The 21,148-nt window shown below is 36.7% G+C and overlaps 1 protein-coding gene across 1 annotated transcript in view; it reads left to right on the plus strand.

Moving 5' to 3' along the window:
- Window positions 1-7,461, plus strand: part of LOC133557224 (proteasome activator complex subunit 4B-like) — an 80,963-nt gene extending 73,502 nt beyond the window's left edge. The window contains exon 27 of the mRNA XM_061907527.1: window positions 5,214-7,461. Within this exon, the coding sequence (XP_061763511.1) occupies window positions 5,214-5,348 (135 nt within the window). The 3' untranslated portion in view covers window positions 5,349-7,461. The remainder of the gene's footprint in view (window positions 1-5,213) is intronic.
- Window positions 7,462-21,148: the final 13,687 nt, after the last annotated feature.

The raw sequence follows: 21,148 nt of genomic DNA on the forward strand, positions 1-21,148 counted from the left end.
CGAGAGTCCAGTCCAAAGCGGATCCAACACAGCAGCGAGAGTCCCGTTCACAGGAAACCATCCCAAGCGGAGGCGGATCAGCAGCGCAGAGATGTCCCCAGCCGATACACAGGCGAGCAGTACATGGCCACCGGATCGGACCGGACCCCCTCCACAAAGGAGAGTGGGACATAGGAGAAAAAGAAAAGAAACGGCAGATCAACTGGTCTAAAAAGGGAGTCTATTTAAAGGCTAGAGTATACAAATGAGTTTTAAGGTGAGACTTAAATGCTTCTACTGAGGTGGCATCTCGAACTGTTACCGGGAGGGCATTCCAGAGTACTGGAGCCCGAAATGAAAAAGCTCTATAGCCCGCAGACTTTTTTTGGGCTTTGGGAATCACTAATAAGCCGGAGTCCTTTGAAGGCAGATTTCTTGCCGGGACATATGGTACAATACAATCGGCAAGATAGGATGGAGCTAGACCGTGTAGTATTTTATAAGTAAGGGCGGCATAGCTCGGTTGGTAGAGCGGCCGTGCCAGCAACTTGAGGGTTGCAGGTTCGATTCCCGCTTCCGCCATCCTAGTCACTGCCGTTGTGTCCTTGGGCAAGACACTTTACCCACCTGCTCCCAGTGCCACCCACACTGGTTTAAATGTAACTTAGATATTGGGTTTCACTATGTAAAGCGCTTTGAGTCACTAGAGAAAAGCGCTATATAAATATAATTCACTTCACTTCACTAGTAAAACCTTAAAGTCACATCTTAAGTGCACTGGAAGCCATTATTTTGGTTATTTTTTCTTTGCAAATGATAATTAAAGGCCTACTGAAATTAGATGTTCTTATTTAAACGGGGATAGCAGGTCCATTCTATGTGTCATACTTGATCATTTCGCGATATCGCCATATTTTTGCTGAAAGGATTTAGTAGAGAACATCGATGATAAAGTTCGCAACTTTTGGTCGCTATTAAAAAAGCCTTGCCTGTACCGGAAGTAGCAGACGATGACATCACAAGGGTGAGGGCTCCTCACGTCCTCACATTGTTTCTAATGGGAGCCTCCAACACAAAGTGCTATTCGGACCGAGAAAACGACAATTTCCCCATTAATTTGAGCGAGGATGAAAGATTCGTGGATAATGATATTGATAGCGAAGGACCAGAATTATTATTATTTTTTAAATAAAAAATGACGGCTCCGGGCGGCAGCAGTGTGAGATGTAATTAGACACATTTACTAGGATAATTCTGGAAGATCCATTATCTGCTTATTGTTTTAATAGTGTTTTAGTGAGATTGTAAAGACATACCTCGAGGTCGGATGGCTGCGGTGAACACGCAGTGTCTCGGAGAGAAGCCGAGGAGCCAAGCCAACAGCTGCCTTTCAAACAGTTGCTGCAGGAAGACGAATAATCCAATGATGTCCCCGGTAAGATATATCGATTTAATCAAAAAACCTAACCCCAAAACTAAAAATTGCGCTCTAGCACCCCTTAGGAAGAAAACACAGACAAAACTGCTCCTAGGAAGAAAACACAGACAAAACTGCCTGTAACTTCCAGTAGGAATGTCATAGAGACATGAAACAAAAACCTCTATGTAGGTCTCACTTAGACCTACATTTCATATATTGACAACCCCCAGCAAAAATCCACAGGAAGTTTGCAATACCCCCTTCAAAACAGAAGTTTTGTAAAAACCGGTCACCTTTTTTCAAACATTATCTCCTCTGAGCGCGTTTGTCTTGTCGGCTTCAAATTACCACAGGAGAGAGATTGAACCCTTCTGATTAAAAGTTGATGAAAGAGTTTTAATTCCTGCTAGTTTTGATTTTATCAGCCTTAAAAGAACCGCTGCGCTGAAAACCATTTCAAAGATGGCCGCCGTGCGCAGACACAGTGAGGGAGACGTTTTTTTCCCCGTTTTTTTCCGTACCGCCCGCTGCTGGTGCGCACGCACCAATATTCGTGAGGGAGGGGCTGCGATCGTCTATACCAAAATGGCTGCCAAGTGCCGTAGCTAAGCCGGTATGTTTTAAAGTTGTCGTTTGCCCGGAGATCGTAAAAACAACCATCCAACATTTTACAACTAATTGTAAACTTATACGTGTCGACCATCAGGGCCGAGTTGCAACGAGAGAGTGTGTCGATGTTAAGATATAATGCCGAGTTAGCAAGTCTATCTGTTTGCTAATAGTAGCTACTAGCCGTACCCATGTATTTTCAATGGGCGGTTAGCATCGGGTTTTAATCCCGTTTCCTCCTATGTTTCTGCTCCGATTGAATTTCTATTTATGTCGAGTCTTTATTTTGGGTACTTACATATGGTGCCTGACTGTTGTGGCGTTTTAAGGCCATCTGCACTTTTTATGCGCCGAGTTGGTAGGTCTATCTGTTTGCTAATAGTAGCTACTAGCCGTACCCACGTATTTTCAATGGGCGGTTAGCATCGGGTTTTTCTAATTTATATCTGTCAGTAGTAACGTTATGGAAGGTAAAAACTACAACATTTATAATAAAAAGTAGTGTATAGTCTTAACTTATATCTGTCAGTAGACACGTTATGGAAGGTAAAAACTACAATATAATACAAAGTGGTGTGTTGTTCTAACTTATATCTAAGAAGCCCAGACTTCCTTCTCCTCAGCCACTTCCATATACCGTCCATCGCCGCTTGCAGCTTTCATTACATTTATCATCTTTAGTGCACAAAACGCATCAAAGCATTTTATAATTTTATTGACAAAAAAAAGAAAGTTTTATTTTGTAGAAATAGAGGTTCCTGACAAAGTCAAGAAAGCTTTAATGCAAAAAATACATCTATGTGGTTCTTTTATGCATTTAAAAACTAAAACACAAGACGACGGTTAAAATTAATTTATAAATGTAAAGGAGCAGGAGAAAGTCCAAACCTATATTTTCTGCCCCCTTTTCACACACTTACATTAACTCAGAAAACTTCTTGTGGCAACATTTCTATAATAGTAAAACGGTATTTACATCAGTAACTTAGCACAAAATAACAGGACACGTTTGGGGAGATTTTGTCTTGATGAAATTTAGAAAATGTATTTTAGATACCGTATTTCCTTGAATTGCCGCCGGGTATATAGTATGCGCCTGACTAGAATTACTGTCGGGTCAAACTGGTTTTGCAAAATAATTAGCGCATGCTAGGCATTACCAAATAATATTTTTTTTACTAGCGCATGTATAGAATTTCCGCCGGGTCAAACTTGTTTCGCCAAATAATTAGCATATGCCTACAATTTCCACCGGGTCAAACTCGTCACGTCACGAGTGGCACTTCACCTGTCATCATTTTCAAAATGGAGGAGGCTGATTTCAATCATTTGAAATCGCATAAAGGGAAGAAGATTAAGAGCTATTGAGTAGGATTTAAGGTCCAAGCTATTGAATGTTATAAAGAACAGTAGGCAGCTATGTTTTATTAATATACCGTAGCTGCGTGTGTCAAATACGAGTCATTAAATGACTCCCGCCTCCTGGTGGTAGAGGGCGCTAGTGATCCTTCTTGCTACTACTCGGCTGCAGAAGAAGTGACAACAAACAGCAAGATTATTTTTTCCTCTCGCTTGCATTTTTAACATGGAGGATTACATATCTAAAATAAAACCGTTTTCTAAACTGGACTTTCAATCGAAGCAGGAGGTAATAAAGGAAGATCTCCATCGAGACAGAGAGACTTTTAAAACTGAAGAAAGATAAGGAAGACTTCTATAAACAAGTTATCGATGCTTTTGATCAGAAGGAGCTGCGCATGGACTTCTTTTATAAGTAAAAGACCATAGTAAAGTTTTTTTTTATGAAATGTGCTTTTCATGATGGTATCCTTACATCACACTCAAATTTATAAGCACAGGCCTAAATTTACCGCATGCCTTTGGTAAGCGCCGGAGTGAGAAGAGGTTTTGAATTAATTAGCGGCAATTCAAGGAAATAAGGTAAATACTATTTTTAAGCACTAAGCAGCTCTAAGGAATGGCATTGTTATTTTTTTATATTTGCAACGACAAAGGGGGTCAACTTGACTTGAGTGTGGTGTGGAAGAAAACACGTGCGGGTAGCGCCCGACCTCCTAAACCAGGGGTGCCCATTACGTCGATCGCGAGCTACCAGTCGACCGCGGGGGGTGTGTCAGTCGATCTCCAGCCAGACTTTTAAAAAAATAGACCTAAAAATGAGTGATCATCAATCTTCACCAAGACGTCACTTAAATGACATTCACGGTACCGGAGGGTCTTGTGAGATGACGCTGGCTGCTGCAAGATCATTATTATGAAAATATGACCGAGAGGAAGGCCAGAAACACTTTTTATTTCAACAGACTCTCGCGCCGTACCTTCCGTCAAAACTCTAAAGGCCGACTGCACATTTCCTATCTTCACAATAAAAGCCCTGCTTCATGCTGCCTGCGCTAACTAAATACAGAGTCTCGGAAAACTGGCGTGCACAAGCGATCCCTCAGAAAGCTGGCGTTCACATCACTTGTGCACGCCAGCTTTCCGAGACTCTTATTTTGTTAGCGCAGGCAGCATGAAGCAGGGCTTTTATTGTGAAGATAGGAAATGTGCAGTCGGCCTTTAGAGTTTTGACGGCGCGAAAGTCTGTTGAAATAAAAAGTGTTTCTGGCCTTCCTCTCTGTCATTTTTTCATAATAATGAACTGGCAGCAGCCAGCGTCATCTCACAAGACCCTCGGGTGCCGTGAATGTCAATCAAGCAAGCTACGGAATTTGCCGCCAATGTTTTTCTTGTAAAGTGTATGGAAGCTGGATGAATTAGATGCCAAAAACCAACCACTTTCATGTGGTATTGTACAGAAAGGACCACTTTTTTTCTCCTCCATTTGAAAATGTGGGCGTTATCATCATTACTGTCTGATTCCAATCAATGCAAGTCATCAGAATCAGGTAATACACCAACTTATATTCTTGTCTTTGTGAAAGAAAGACATCTATATGTGTTACACATGCTTGTATTATCATTAAACACATTTAACTTGTTTACAAAAATGTCTCTTTCATAAATAAATAAATATAAATGATATATATAAATGAGGTAGATCCCCTCGAGTTGGTCAATTGAAAAGTAGCTCGCCTGCAGAAAAAGTGTGGGCACCCCTGGTCTAAACGGTGTCCCAATACTTGCGTGTGCCGCCGGGCGCGGAGTCTTCCGGAGTTGCGAAGGTGTTGTTTGTGCTCCCAAGATGACGGTGAAGAAGACCTTGTCGGAGTTCAGGCGCACGCACCACGACAACTGGCAGGAGCACCGCCAGCGCTTCACCGACGACCAGCTGCTGGTCCTCACCGACCTGCTGGTGTCGCCGTGCTACTACGCCTAGACGCCGACGCTTTTGTTCGTCCGATCTGTCACGCTGACATTTTGACGACGGGGGCGTGCCTGTGAGAAAATGCTGAGTCGGCGTTGGATTGCAGGTGTCATGCACTTTTAAGAACAGATGTCATATTTCTGGCCATGCTTGTACTGTACTTACTGTACAGCATTATTATACAGAACATGTGATATTCATCCTTTCATTATGGAATATGGACAATACATATTTTATTTATACTCTAATGTTAGAGTATAGGACTCAGATGCAGAGGTGGGGAGTAATATGGCGGGCTTTTATTTTGAAAAGTTTTTAGGTCTGCAATTATTCCACATCAAATATTCCACTTCGAAAGTTTTTGGGGAGGAAATGTTGCATATTTTTTAGTTATTGTCATAAAAATGGGTTGTTTTATTTTTTTTAAATCAAAAATAGCGTAAAACATGAAAAAATTATATTGACAGATCTGAATAAAACATTATTAATGTCATAAAACATGAATTAAAAAAAAAATCAACATTAGTATTTATTTTTATTTGTCATGTTTTACGCTATTTTTGGTTTAAAAAAAAAAAACGTAATTTTTATGGTGGAATATTTGATGTGAAATAATTGTAGACCTAAAAACACTTAAAATTTACGTTTTTATTTTTGTTTTGTTTTTAACAAAAATAGCATAAAACATGAAAAAATTATATTGACAGATCTGAATAAAACATTATTAATGTCATAAAACATGAATTAAAAAAAAAATCAACATTAGTATTTATTTTTATTTTTCATGTTTTACGCTATTTTTGGTTTAAAAAAAAAACGTAATTTTTATGGTGGAATATTTGATGTGAAATAATTGTAGACCTAAAAACACTTAAAATTTACGTTTTTATTTTTGTTTTGTTTTTAACAAAAATAGCATAAAACATGAAAAAATTATATTGACAGATCTGAATAAAACATTATTAATGTCATAAAACATGAATTACAAAAAAAATCAACATTAGTATTTATTTTTATTTTTCATGTTTTACGCTATTTTTGGTTTAAAAAAAAAACGTAATTTTTATGGTGGAATATTTGATGTGAAATAATTGTAGACCTAAAAACACTTAAAATTTACGTTTTTATTTTTGTTTTGTTTTTAACAAAAATAGCATAAAACATGAAAAAATTATATTGACAGATCTGAATAAAACATTATTAATGTCATAAAACATGAATTAAAAAAAAAATCAACATTAGTATTTATTTTTATTTTTCATGTTTTACGCTATTTTTGGTTTAAAAAAAAAACGTAATTTTTATGGTGGAATATTTGATGTGAAATAATTGTAGACCTAAAACACTTAAAATTTACGTTTTTATTTTTGTTTTGTTTTTAACAAAAATAGCGTAAAACATGAAAAAATTATATTGACAGATCTGAATAAAACATTATTAATGTCATAAAACATGAATTAAAAAAAAAATCAACATTAGTATTTATTTTTATTTTTCATGTTTTACGCTATTTTTGGTTTAAAAAAAAAAAACGTAATTTTTATGGTGGAATATTTGATGTGAAATAATTGTAGACCTAAAACACTTAAAATTTACGTTTTTATTTTTGTTTTGTTTTTAACAAAAATAGCATAAAACATGAAACAATTATATTGACAGATCTGAATAAAACATTATTAATGTCATAAAACATGAATTAAAAAAAAATTCAACATAAGTATTTATTTTTATTTTTCATGTTTTGCGCTATTTTTGGTAAAAAAAAAAAAAAAAACGTAATTTTTATGGTGGAATATTTTATGTGAAATAATTGTAGACCTAAAAACACTTAAAATTTACGTTTTTATTTTTGTTTTGTTTTTAACAAAAATAGCATAAAACATGAAAAAATTATATTGACAGATCTGAATAAAATAATGTCATAAAACATGAATTTAAAAAAAAATTCAACATAAGTATTTATTTTTAACAAAAATCATATTTGATGACAATAATAATGTTCTATTCAGATCTGTCAATATTATTTTTTCATGTTTTACGCTATTTTTGATTTTTTTTTTAAATAAAACAACCCATTTTTATGACAATAACTAAAAAAAATGCAACATTTCCTCCCAAAAAAAACTTCTGAAGTGGAATATTTGATGTGAAATAATTGTAGACCTAAAAATCCCTAAAATTTACGTTTTTATTTTTGTTTTGTTTTTAACAAAAATAGCATAAAACATGAAAAAATAATATTGACTGATATATTTTGAATAGAACATTATTATTAATGTCATCAAACATGATTAAAACAAAATCAACTTAAGTATTTTTAAAAAAATCATGTTTGATGACATTAATGTTCTATTCAAAATATATCAGTCAATATTATTTTTTCATGTTTTATGCTATTTTTGTTAAAAACAAAACAAAAATAAAAACGTAAATTTTAGGTGTTTTTAGGTCTACAATTATTTCACATCAAATATTCCACTTCGAAAGTTTTTGGGGAGGTAATATTGCATATTTTTTAGTTATTGTCATAAAAATGGGTTGTTTTATTTTTTTTAAAATCAAAAATAGCGTAAAACATGAAAAAAATTATATTGACAGATCTGAATAGAACATTATTAATGTCATAAAACATGAATTTTAAAAAAAATTCAACATATTTATTTTTAACAAAAATCATATTTGATGACATTAATAATAATGTTCTATTCAGATCTGTCAATATTATTTTTTCATGTTTTACGCTATTTTTGGTTAAAAAAAACAACTTAATTTTTATGGTTGAGTATTTGATGTGAAATAATTGTAGACCTAAAAACTACCTAAAAATTATGTTGTGTTTTTTGTTTTGTTTTACCAAAAATAGCGTAAAACATGAAAAAATAATATTGACAGATCTGAATAGAACATTATTATTAATGTCATCAAACATGATTTTTTTTTAAAATTCAACTCAAGTATTAAGTTTAAAAAAAAATCATGTTTGATGACATTAATAATAATGTTCTATTCAGATCTGTCAATATTATTTTTTCATGTTTTACGCTATTTTTGGTTAAAAAAAAACAAAAACATAATTTTTATGGATATAACTAAAAAAAAATGCAACATTTCCTCCCAAAAAAAACTTCTGAAGTGGAATATTTGATGTGAAATAATTGTAGACCTAAAAACACCTAAAATTTACGTTTTTATTTTTTTGTTTTTAACAAATAGCATAAATATGAAAACATAATATTGACAGATCTGAATAGAACATTATTATTAATGTCATCAAACATTATTAAAACAAAATCAACTTAAGTATTAAAAAAAAAATCATGTTTGATGACATTAATAATAATGTTCTATTCAGATCTGTCAATATTATTTTTTCATGTTTTAAGCTATTTTTGTCCCAAAAAAAAAATTTAATTTTTATGGCAATAACAAAAAAATATGCAACATTTCCTCCGAAAAAAACTTCTGAAGTGGAATATTTAATGTGAAATAATTGTAGACCTAAAAACTACCTAAAAATTACATTTTTTTAAATTATTTTTTTTAACCAAAAATAGCGTAAATCTGGAAAAAATAATATTGACAGATCTGAATAGAACATTTGTCAAACATGATTAAAAAAAATTCACAAGTATTTATTTTTTAAAAAATCATGTTTGATGACATTGATAATAATGTTCTATTCAGATCTGTCAATATTATTTCTTCATGTTTTACGCTATTTTTGGTAAAAAAAAAAAAAAAAAAAACTTTTTATGGCAATAACTAAAAAAATATGCAACATTTCCTCACAAAAAACCTCTGAAGTGGAATATTTCATAGGAAATAATTGTAGACCTAAAAACACCTAAAAATTACGTTTTTTTTTAGTTTTTTTTAAATAAAAATAGCATAAAACATGAAAAAATAATATTGACGGATATATTTTGAATAGAACATTATTATTAATGTCATTAAACTTGATTTAAAAAACAATCGACTTAAGTATTTATTTAAAAAAAAAATCTTGTTTGATGACATTGATAATAATGTTCTATTCAGATCTGTCAATATTATTTTTTCATGTTTTAAGCTATTTTTGTCAAAAAAAAATATGTAATTTTTACGGCAATAACTAAAAAAATATGCAACATTTCTTCCCCCAAAAACTTTTGAAGTGGAATATTTGATGTGAAATAATTGTAGACCTAAAAACTACCTAAAAATGTGCTTTTTTAACAAAAATAGCGTAAAACATGAAAAAATAATATTGACAGATCTGAATAGAACATTATTATTTGTCATCAAACATGATTTTAAAAAAATTCAACAAGTATTTATTTTTAAAAAATCATGTTTGATGACATTAATAATAATGTTCTATTCAGATCTGTCAATATTATTTTTTCATGTTTTACGCTATTTTTGGGGGGAAAAAAACAAAAAAATCTAAATGTAATTTTTATGGCAATAACTAAAAAAAACTATGCAACATTTCCTCCCCAAACAATTTTGAAGTGGAATATTTGATGCAAAAATAATTGTAGACCTAAAAACTACCTAAACATTGTTTTCATTTATTTATTTTTTTTTACCAAAAATTGCGTAAAACATGAAAATGAATAGAACATTATTATTAATGTCATCAAATGTGATTTTTTAAAAACATTCAACATAAGTATTTTTTTTTAATCATGTTTGATAACATTAATAATAATGTTCTATTCAGATCTGTCAATATTATTTCTTCATGTTTTACGCTATTTTTTGGGAAAAAAACAAAAAAATCAAAATGTAATTTTTATGGCAATAACTAAAAAAAACTATGCAACATTTCCTCCCCAAACAATTTTGAAGTGGAATATTTGATGCAAAATAATTGTAGACCTAAAAACTACCTAAAAATTGTCATTTTTTATTTTACCAAAAATAGCGTAAAACATGAAAATGAATAGAACATTATTATTAATGTCATCAAATGTGATTTTTTAAAAACATTCAACATAAGTTTTTTTTTTAATCATGTTTGATGACATTAATAATAATGTTCTGTTCAGATCTGTCAATATTATTTTTTCATGTTTTACGCTATTTTTGATGAAAAATAAGAAATACGTAATTTTTATGGCAATAACTAAAAAAAAATGCAACATTTCCTCCCCAAAAAACTTTTAAAGTGAAATATTTGATGTAAAATAATTGTAGACCTAAAAACTACCTAACAATTACGTTGTTTTTGTTTTGTTTTACCAAAAATAGCGTAAAACATGAAAAAATAACATTGACAGATCTGAATAGAACATCATTATTAATGTCATCAAACATGATTTTTCCAAAAATTCAACGTAAGTATTTCTTTTTTACAAAAATCATGTTTGATGACATTAATAATAATGTTCTATTCAGATCTGTCAATATTATTTTTTCATGTTTTACACTATTTTTTGGTGGAAAAAAACATTGTAATTTTTATGGCAATAACTAAAAAATATGCAACATTTCCTCCCAAAAAACTTCTAAAGTGGAATATTTGATGTGAAATAATTGTAGACTTAAAAACTACCTAAAAATTATGTTTATTTTTTGTTTTTTCTTCACAAAAATAGCGTAAAACATGCAAAAATAATATTAACAGATAGATCTGAATAGAACATTATTATTAATGTTATTTTGAGTGTTTTATGAATAAACGGTGAAAAAAAAACAGCTGATATTTGCTCCAGCGACCCTGAAAGGGAGAATTGGTAGAAAATGGATGGATGGATGGATGGTAAAAAAAATATATATATATATACATTGTAATGATTTTAAAAATGAAAAATATCAATATTTCTCCGCAGGCTTTGATTTTCCAGTGGAAAAAATTTGAACTCAGCCATTTTGGTTTGTTGAAGCCATTTTTCATGGCTTTTACATTTTGTTTTAATTGGTGTTCTGATGCAAGCCGTGTTGAATTGTAGTGCACTTTGCACACCTGATGCAACTCCATGGAATAATAACATTATTGTGTGTTATTGCAAAGTGTGTATATGTATGTACACAGTGCTAATAACTCTATGTTGAATGTTAATAAATACATTCCTATTGAGTTGAATGTCTATTAGCTCATGATGTGACATAATGGACGTCCATCACCTAAAAAAAAAACAGTTTGAGTTAGGGATGCACCGAAATGAAAATTTGTGGCCGAAGCCGAATAAAACTTAAAATAGAAAATACCGAATAATGAATGCAGTTTTTCACAATTTTTTTTATATTGCATAAATAGCCTAGAATAAATATTAAGACATGTTTTTCAAATAAAGTAATTTTTTATTGAATATTGACATTTTTTAAATATTCCAGTCGCCTTTGCTTTTCAGAAAAAAGCACAAAGTTTTTCTTTTATATTAGGCTTTCAAACAAAACATGCATTCCAAAAAAAAAAAAAGTGCATTAAAGTGGATAAACCCACAACAAATGAATTATTGTCCTTTTGGCAAAAGTCTGCTTAGCCACAGTAGATATCAATCAATCAATCAATGTTTACTTATATAGCCCTAAATCACTAGTGTCTCAAAGGGCTGCACAAACCACTACGACATGCTCGGTAGGCCCACATAAGGGCAAGGAAAACTCACACCCAGTGGGACGTCGGTGACAATGATGACTATGAGAACCTTGGAGAGGAGGAAAGCAATGGATGTCGAGCGGGTCTAACATGATACTGTGAAAGTTCAATCCACAATGGATCCAACACAGTCGCGTGAGTCCAGTCCAAAGCGGATCCAACACAGTCGCGAGAGTCCAGTCCAAAGCGGAGCCAGCAGGAAACCATCCCAAGCGGAGGCGGATCAGCAGCGCAGAGATGTCCCCAGCCGATACACAGGCAAGCAGTACATGGCCACCGGATCGGACCGGACCCCCTCCACAAGGGAGAGTGGGACATAGAAGAAAAAGAAAAGAAACGGCAGATCAACTGGTCTAAAAAGAGAGTCTATTTAAAGGCTAGAGTATACAAATTAGTTTTAAGGTGAGACTTAAATGCTTCTACTGAGGTGGCATCTCGAACTGTTACCGGGAGGGCATTCCAGAGTACTGGAGCCCGAAATGAAAACGCTCTGTAGCCCGCAGACTTTTTTTGGGCTTTGGGAATCACTAATAAGCCGGAGTCCTTTGAAGGCAGATTTCTTGCCGGGACATATGGTACAATACAATCGGCAAGATAGGATGGAGCTAGACCGTGTAGTATTTTATACGTAAGTAGTAAAACCTTAAAGTCACATCTTAAGTGCACAGGAAGCCAGTGCTGGTGAGCCAGTATAGGTATATATGTATGTATATATGTATATAAAGGTATATACAGTATAGGTATATATGTATGTATATATGTATATAAAGGTATATACAGTACAGGTATATATGTATGTATATATGTATATAAAGGTATATACAGTATAGGTATATATGTATGTATATATGTATATAAAGGTATATACAGTACAGGTATATATGTATGTATATATGTATATAAAGGTATATACAGTATAGGTATATATGTATGTATATATGTATATAAAGGTATATACAGTACAGGCGTAATGTGATCAAACTTTCTTGTTCTTGTCAAAAGTCTAGCAGCCGCATTTTGTACCAACTGTAATCTTTTAATGCTAGACATGGGGAGACCCGAAAATAATACGTTACAGCAATCGAGACGAGACGTAACAAACGCATGGATAATGATCTCGGCGTCTTTAGTGGACAGAATGGAGCGAATTTTAGCGATATTACGGAGATGAAAGAAGGCCGTTTTAGTAACGCTTTTAATGTGTACCTCAAAGGAGAGAGTTGGGTCGAAGATAATACCCAGATTCTTTACCGTGTTGCCTTGTTTAATTGTTTGGTTGTCAAATGTTAGAGTTGTATCATTAAATAGATATGCTAATAATGTAAACAGAAGGCTCAAGTAAATCTCAATAAGTGTGTGCTTGTAACCTCATACACTTATACAGGTACACAACATTGTAACCTCATACACTTATACAGGTACACAACATTGTAACCTCATACACTTATACAGGTACACAACATTGTAACCTCATACACTTATACAGGTACACAACATTGTAACCTCATACACTTATACAGGTACACAACATTGTAACCTCATACACTTATACAGGTACACAACATTGTAACCTCATACACTTATACAGGTACACAACATTGTAACCTCATACACTTATACAGGTACACAACATTGTAACCTCATACACTTATACAGGTACACAACATTGTAACCTCATACACTTATACAGGTACACAACATTGTAACCTCATACACTTATACAGGTACACAACATTGTAACCTCATACACTTATACAGGTACACAACATTGTAACCTCATACACTTATACAGGTACACAACATTGTAACCTCATACACTTATACAGGTACACAACATATCCCAACGTCACTGCACGTTGGTTGATTGCGTCACCGCGTCAAAAAATTGCGTCGGCCTTGTTTTTAACTCATTCCACCGAAGGCCGAATGTGGCTTTTTTTGCCATATTCGGCCGAATATATTCGGTTACCGATTAATCGGTGCATCCCTGGTTTGAGCTAACATTTTACTTCTTTCCCCACTTTCTTTACAGCCTAAAACATGACCCAGTCGACGAATAATGTCCTTCACTTTCAGTCCAGTCCGCATCCCAAGCAAAGCAACAAGACTAAACACGAATTTGCCGCGAAGTGAGATAGCAGCTTTATTGTTGTCCATTCTTATCATGTAGAAGACACCCAAGAACTGGAATTACATGTTCGGCACAGTCCCACCAAGAGCAAGGGGACAAGACGGGACCGCCGACGGATCAGCCACTAACGGCGCTCCTTAAAAAAGGTGAGAAAAAGGTGACATTAGGAAAGGGGGGAGAGGGGCCAGACTGAGTCCGAGGAAAAAAAAACTCACATTAGATTAGATGGATAGTATTTTATTTATTCCGTCAGGAAAATTACAATTTTCAGCGCAATCCCATTCAAGATCAAACAAACATTACAGGGAGACAGAACAGGATCGCTGACGGGTCTGCCGGCTTCCAGCGCCCCTTACAAAAAAGGTGAGATACAGGTAAACAAGGGGGGAGGGGATGGGAGAAAAAAATTGAAAATTAGAATAAAATAAAAGGGGGTCCAGACTGAGGCCAAGGGAAAAAAACAACTCATAGCCATAGTACATGTGTGTAAGAGGGAAACATCAAAGGACATTAAAGACATTGAAGCAGCAGATACAACTTCTACATACAGCTATGAATAAAAAGTAAAAGAAACATATCCACTGTGGTGGCCTCTGCGGTGTTCCACGCCATCGTCCGCTGGGGTGGAGGGAGCATGGCCAGAGACAGGAGCAGACCCAACAAAGCAACCAAAACAGCCGACTCCACTCTCGGCCAGTGTCCAGTCCGCATGACTGAGGTGTCCGACCCCTGCTCACCCAGCCAAGACACCACAAAGCCTCTCCGTCCCAGCACTCAGTGCCAGCTCCGCAGTCCTGACCCCTCATCCGCATCTCCTCCAGTCCCTCCAAACCGACTCCGGTGTGGCAGACACCCAGCAGCTGGTCTCCATGGCCAAAAGGCTCCCGGCAGGCAGATCCAGAAGTCCACAAAAAAAGCACCACAGAGGTCACGAAAGTGACACCCCTTGTCACACAGTCCCGGACCAAAAGGCAAAAAAATATAATAACACAAAAACAAGAGGGAAACACAAAAGGATGACACAAGAGCACAGAGCTCCTGCCAACAGCAGCGCCATCTTGGAAAAAAAATATATACATATATATATCATAGCATGGCACATATAAACATGGTACATGTAATCACAACAACTCACAACAGAGGGGGGGCCCTGGAGGCCGGCTGCCGCTATAAACACTACTCAGCCATCCACAACCCCGGAGGAATTAAGCAGTGGTGAAGGCGTTGATTTGGGAAGGGGCGTGTGCGTGCATGTATGCCCAATTAATTTGGGTGAGATGTTGAAATGTTTTTTGTGGACTGGGGCAGATCTCAATGTTCGACACCAGGTGTCGTTGAAAAAAAGGAAGGTCAAAAGCGTCCATCTTTGAGGAGTCCTCGGGGGAGTTCTTCAGAACAGATCAAGGCCATTCGAAGGGAGTCAAATCGTAGATTGAGATGTTTTTCTTTGAGCAGTCCATGCTGGATCTCTCCAATTCAATTTAATTATTCCTTCTCCGCAAACTTCTCCAAGATGAGATCCATTTAGCGATTCAAATCAGAAATCGCTCCAGTCTGTGTTCCCACAGCCCGACCCAATCCTTCCATTGCGTTGAACAGCCGTTGGGCCCCTTAAGTGGCTGCCATCGTCTTTCCAGAGCAATGCCCGGCCCGATCAGCAGGTTCCCTGCGATCACAGTTCCAAATAGCTAGATGTCTTCCACGTCCTGGATGGAAAGAACTGAGTGGCACATGGGTCTCCGTTTATCCCAGGAATCTCTCACGTACCCCGCAGCAGTGGTTCCATCAGGGCAGCTTCTTTTCATTGTCGAAAAGACTTTGTCAATTGCGTCGAGAGTCCAGCTGATCATATTCATATTTGATGTTTAGATTAGAGGACTGATTTTTGCAGATGATGTGGTCCTGACGGCTTCATCTGGCCGGGATCTTCAGCTCTCACTGGATCGGTTCGCAGCCGAGTGTGAAGTGACTGGAATGAGAGTCAGCACCTCCAAGTTGGAGTCCATGGTTCTTGCCCGGAAAAGGGTGGAATGCCATCTACCGGGTTGGGGGAGGAGACCCTGCCCCAAGTGGAGGAGTTCAAGTACCTAGGAGTCTTGTTCACGAGTGGGGGAAGAGTGGATCGTGAGATCGACAGGCGGATCGGTGCGGCGTCTTCAGTAATGCGGACGTTGTACCGATCCGTTGCGGTGAAGAATTGAGCTGAGCTCTCAATTTACCAGTCGATCTACGTTCCCATCCTCACCTATGGTCATGAGCTATGGGTCATGACCGAAAGGATAAGATCACGGGTACAAGCGGCCCAAATGAATTTCCAGGTCTCTCCCTTAGAGATAGGGTGAGAAGCTCTGCCATCCGGGAGGAACTCAAAGTAAAGCCGCTGCTCCTCCACATGGAGAGGAGCCAGATGAGGTGGTTCGGGCATCTGGTCAGGATGCCACCCGAACGCCTCCCTAGGGAGGTGTTTAGGGCACGTCCAACCGGTAGGAGGCCACGGGGAAGACCCAGGACACGTTGGGAAGACTATGTCTCCCGGCTGGCCTGGGAATGCCTCTGACGAAGTGGCTGGGGAGAGAGAAGTCTGGGCTTTCCTGCTTAGGCGACCCGACTTTGGATAAGCGGAAGAAGATTGATGGATGGATGGATATTAGAGGACAGCGCAAAGAAAGAGGCTTCATAAAAGTTCCGACAAAGACAAGGACACAGAAAGCAAGCAGGGAAGGAGAAACACACGACCGCCCTCACCAAGAGGCAAGACAATGGGGCGGTCGGTATAGCTCGGTTGGTAGAGTAGCCGTGCCAGCAACTTTAGGGTTGCAGGTTCGATTCCCGCTTCCGCCATCCTAGTCACTGCCGTTGTGTCCTTGGGCAAGACACTTTACCCACCTGCTCCCAGTGCCACCCACACTGCTTTAAATGTAACTTAGATATTGGGTTTCACTATGTAAAGCGCTTTGAGTCACTAGAGAAAAGCGCTATATAAATATAATTCACAAAAATATAATTCACAAGCGTTTTTACATAGCGCCTTTCTCTAGTGACTCAAAGCGCTTTCACATAGTGAAACCCAATATCTAAGTTCCATTTAAACCAGTGTGGGTAAAGACTCTTGCCCAAGGACACAACGGCAGTGACTTGGATCCAACGGCCTCTCTCCCGACCAATCTGTGAGTCATGGTCGACTGCACAACAACAGACTTAAGAATGTTTGCAGCACAAAAGCCGCCGGAAAATAAAACTAGTTTGACCAGTTTACTATTAACTTGACCTATTTATACTGCAATGCTGTTTTTCTAATAACAAAGTTGTGTTTCAGCAGTTTTCGTGCACTTTTCATTCCTGTATAATTTTTTTGGTCCTGCATACTCCTTGACCTTGATTACTGCTATAAATCATGTCGCTGCCCTAGTTCTCAAACTTTTTTCCACCAAGTGCCACCTAAGACAAAACTCCACTCTCCAAGTACCAACATGACCATATTGACAGACATTAAAGTACAGTAGAATAGAATAGAAAGTTCTTTATTGATCCCTGGGGGAAATTCAGCACCACAATTCGCTCACAATAGACAATAATAATAAATAATATAATTTACATCATATATATTATATATAATATATGAATAATATAAATATATTCTCCATTTAAGTACAGTCAAAAATTATAAATATACAATACATTAGAAAAGAAGCAGAGGTTTTATTTAACCTATTAAGGCCCAAGCTGTTTGTTTACATGCTTTTTTTATTTCTCTGGGCTTATTGGACCCTAATTAAAATAAAAAACTATGAATTATCTTTTGATATGATCTACTCGGTCCATAAGTACACAAATGTGTACTTCATGTGTAGTGACGTGCTCATTCTTATTTTTACACTTTTTTTTTCCAAATTCCATTGTATGTTATACTCTTCTGACACCACCAGATGGCAGTATCAGTGTCCACATAAGAGGCCATAAGACCCCAATTCAGTAATGTACACAATTTTGGAAATAAGAGCTTGAGTCATACCGAAGACTATAAAAATGGGACCCACTACCTCCCTGCTTGGCACTCAGCATTAAGGGTTGGAAATGGGGGTTAAATCACCATAAATGATTCCCGGGCGCAGCACCGCTGCTGCCCACTGCTCCCCTCACCTCCCAGGGGGTGATCAAGGGTGATGGGTCAAATGCAGAAAATAATTTCGCCACATCTAGTATGTGTGTGACAATCATTGGTACTTTAACTTTAAAAGGTACTGTTGCGTTTGGACCAGATGTTCCTCCGAGGGAATTTAAGTTGCTGGTCAATCCCAAAGTCTTTGGATGACACATATGCTGGTGTTGAATGATAACCCGGAACAGAATAGGTATTTTGCAATTTATTCCAAAGCTTTGGAGAGACCAACCTGAAAAACAACACATTCAATTCGCATCGCCCAGTTGATCTGAAAACACTAAGGAAGTCTTGTCTTTTTCAACACACCACTAGCCCCCACCCTTCAGAGCGAATACACATGTCTATTGTTTTCCTCCGCTGGAGACAGAAAGAGATAGGAAAAAGGAGTATTGCTACTCCTGCATTCCAAGTTCAAGGTAGTCTACAATGTACCATCGGTCATGAGATAAAGAAAAGATAAAAAGATGGAACACCAGCTATTTCAAATATGACTAAAGAAAAGAAATAACCTTTGAATATGGATATATGTAGATATCTATCTCCGTCACCACACATAAGGCCTTTAGAGCAGACCTGGGCAAATTAAGGCCCGGGGGCCACATGCGGCCTTTTAAGCTTTTGAATCCAGCTCGCCAGACATTCCCAAATAATTTTTTTTTAGATCTTTAAGATGTAAAGTGTAGCTGCCTGTGACAGACTCTGGCTGTCGTGCGGGCTCCTCTTGTTCCGCTCTTTGTTGCTTTTCAGCTTCTTTGTGTCTCTCCTGCTCCCACTATCTCCTCTTTCGCCTGTTCTATTTCTTCCTGTTCGTCTTTTTCTTTGTCTTCTTTGTGTTTTCCTTTATCTTTTTCTTCATGTTTTCTTTTGTCTTCTTCTTTGTCTTTGTTCTTCGACTTTGTCTTCTTCTTCTGTATCGTCGTTCTCTGCTGCTTCCTTTTTACCCCTTCTGAGGTTTTGTATTAGTGTTCCTAAAAATGATACCGGCCCCCAGACACATTTTTTTTTTCTCTAAATTTGGCCCCCCCCCGAGTCAAAATAATTGCCCAAGCAGGTATATTCAATATTTTACGCCACTGTAACTGTCAAAGTTTGTTTGTGACGAACTCCAAGAAGCAGAGATGGAGGCAGGCATAGAATGAGAAAACATGATTTGATTAAATACTAAGACAAAATCAAAACCAAAAGGGTACAAACACAAAGCGCGCACTAGGCGGATAACAAACTAAGGGAGCTAGCATGGGAGCTAGAAAACAAAACATGATTTAATGAAATACTAAGACCAAAACAAAACCAAAAGGGTACAAACACAAAGCGCACACTAGGCGGATAACAAACTAAGGGAGCTAGAAAACAAAACATGATTTAATGAAATACTAAGACAAAAACAAAACCAAAATGGTACAAACACAAAGCGCGGACGAGGCGGATAACAAACTAAGGGAGCTAGCATGGGAGCTAGAAAACAAAACATGATTTAATGAAATACTAAGACAAAAACAAAACCAAAATGGTACAAACACAAAGCGCGGACGAGGCGGATAACAAACTAAGGGAGCTAGAAAACAAAACATGATTTAATGAAATACTAAGACAAAAACAAAACCAAAAGGGTACAAACACAAAGCGCGCACGAGGCGGATAACAAGCTAAGGGAGCTAGCATGGGAGCCAGAAAACAAAACATGATTTAATGAAATACTACGACAAAAACAAAACCAAAAGGGTACAAACACAAAGCGCGCACGAGGCGGATAACAAACTAAGGGAGCTAGCATGGGAGCTAGAAAACAAAACATGATTTAATGAAATACTAAGACAAAAACAAAACCAACAGGGTACAAATACAAAGCGCGCACGAGGCGGATAACAAACTAAGGGAGCTAGCATGGGAGCTAGAAAACAAAACATGATTTAATTAAATACTAAGACAAAAACAAAAGGGTACAAACACAAAGCGCGGACGAGGCGGATAACAAACTAAGGGAGCTAGCTTGGGAGCTAGAAAACAAAACATGATTTAATTAAATACTAAGACAAAAACAAAACCAAAAGGGTATGAACACAAAGCGCGCACTAGGCGGATAACAAACTAAGGGAGCTAGCATGGGAACTAGAAAACAAAACCTGATTTAATTAAATACTAAGACAAAAACAAAAGGAAACAAACACAAAGCGTGGATGAGGCGGATAACAAACTAAGGGAGCTAGCATGGGAGCTAGAAAAGAAAACATGATTTAATTAAATACTAAGACAAAAACAAAACCAAAGGGGTACAAACACAACGCGCGCACGAGGCGGATAACAAACTAAGGGAGCTAGCATGGGAGCTAGAAAACAAAACATGATTTAATGAAATACTACGACAAAAACAAAACCAAAAGGGTACAAACACAAAGCGCGGACGAGTCGGATAACAAACTAAGGGAGCTAGCATGGGATCTAGAAAACAAAACATTTTTTAATTAAATACTAAAACAAAACCAAAAGGGTATAAACACAAAGCGCGGATGAGGCGGATAACAAACTAAGGGAGCTAGCATGGGAGCTAGAAAACAAACATGAACTTAGCATGGAAGCTTGCAAGAATCGAGCAGGCAACAGAAGTGGTACATGTAATATAAAAACAAACTTGGAAGCAGGGAACAAAAGGCCGTACGCTAAAAACCGCAATCAAACATAGCTTACCGCAACGCCGCGTGGACAAGACAAGATACGACACGACAGGTAGCAACGACAAGAGCGACATCGACATGACAATAATCCAGCGACTGACTCAAGACAGAGCAGGTACAAATAGGAGCGGGTACTTGACAACAGGTGCCAATCAGCCACAGCTGAGGGAAAACAGCTCACAGGAAGATGAACCAAAACAAGAGTGCTGACAGGAACTAAGGACAGGAAGACAACAGGTGTGGCCAGGTGCCAATCAGCCA

Source organism: Nerophis ophidion, linkage group LG08, assembly GCF_033978795.1.
Source record: "Nerophis ophidion isolate RoL-2023_Sa linkage group LG08, RoL_Noph_v1.0, whole genome shotgun sequence".
Lineage (NCBI taxonomy): Eukaryota > Metazoa > Chordata > Actinopteri > Syngnathiformes > Syngnathidae > Nerophis > Nerophis ophidion.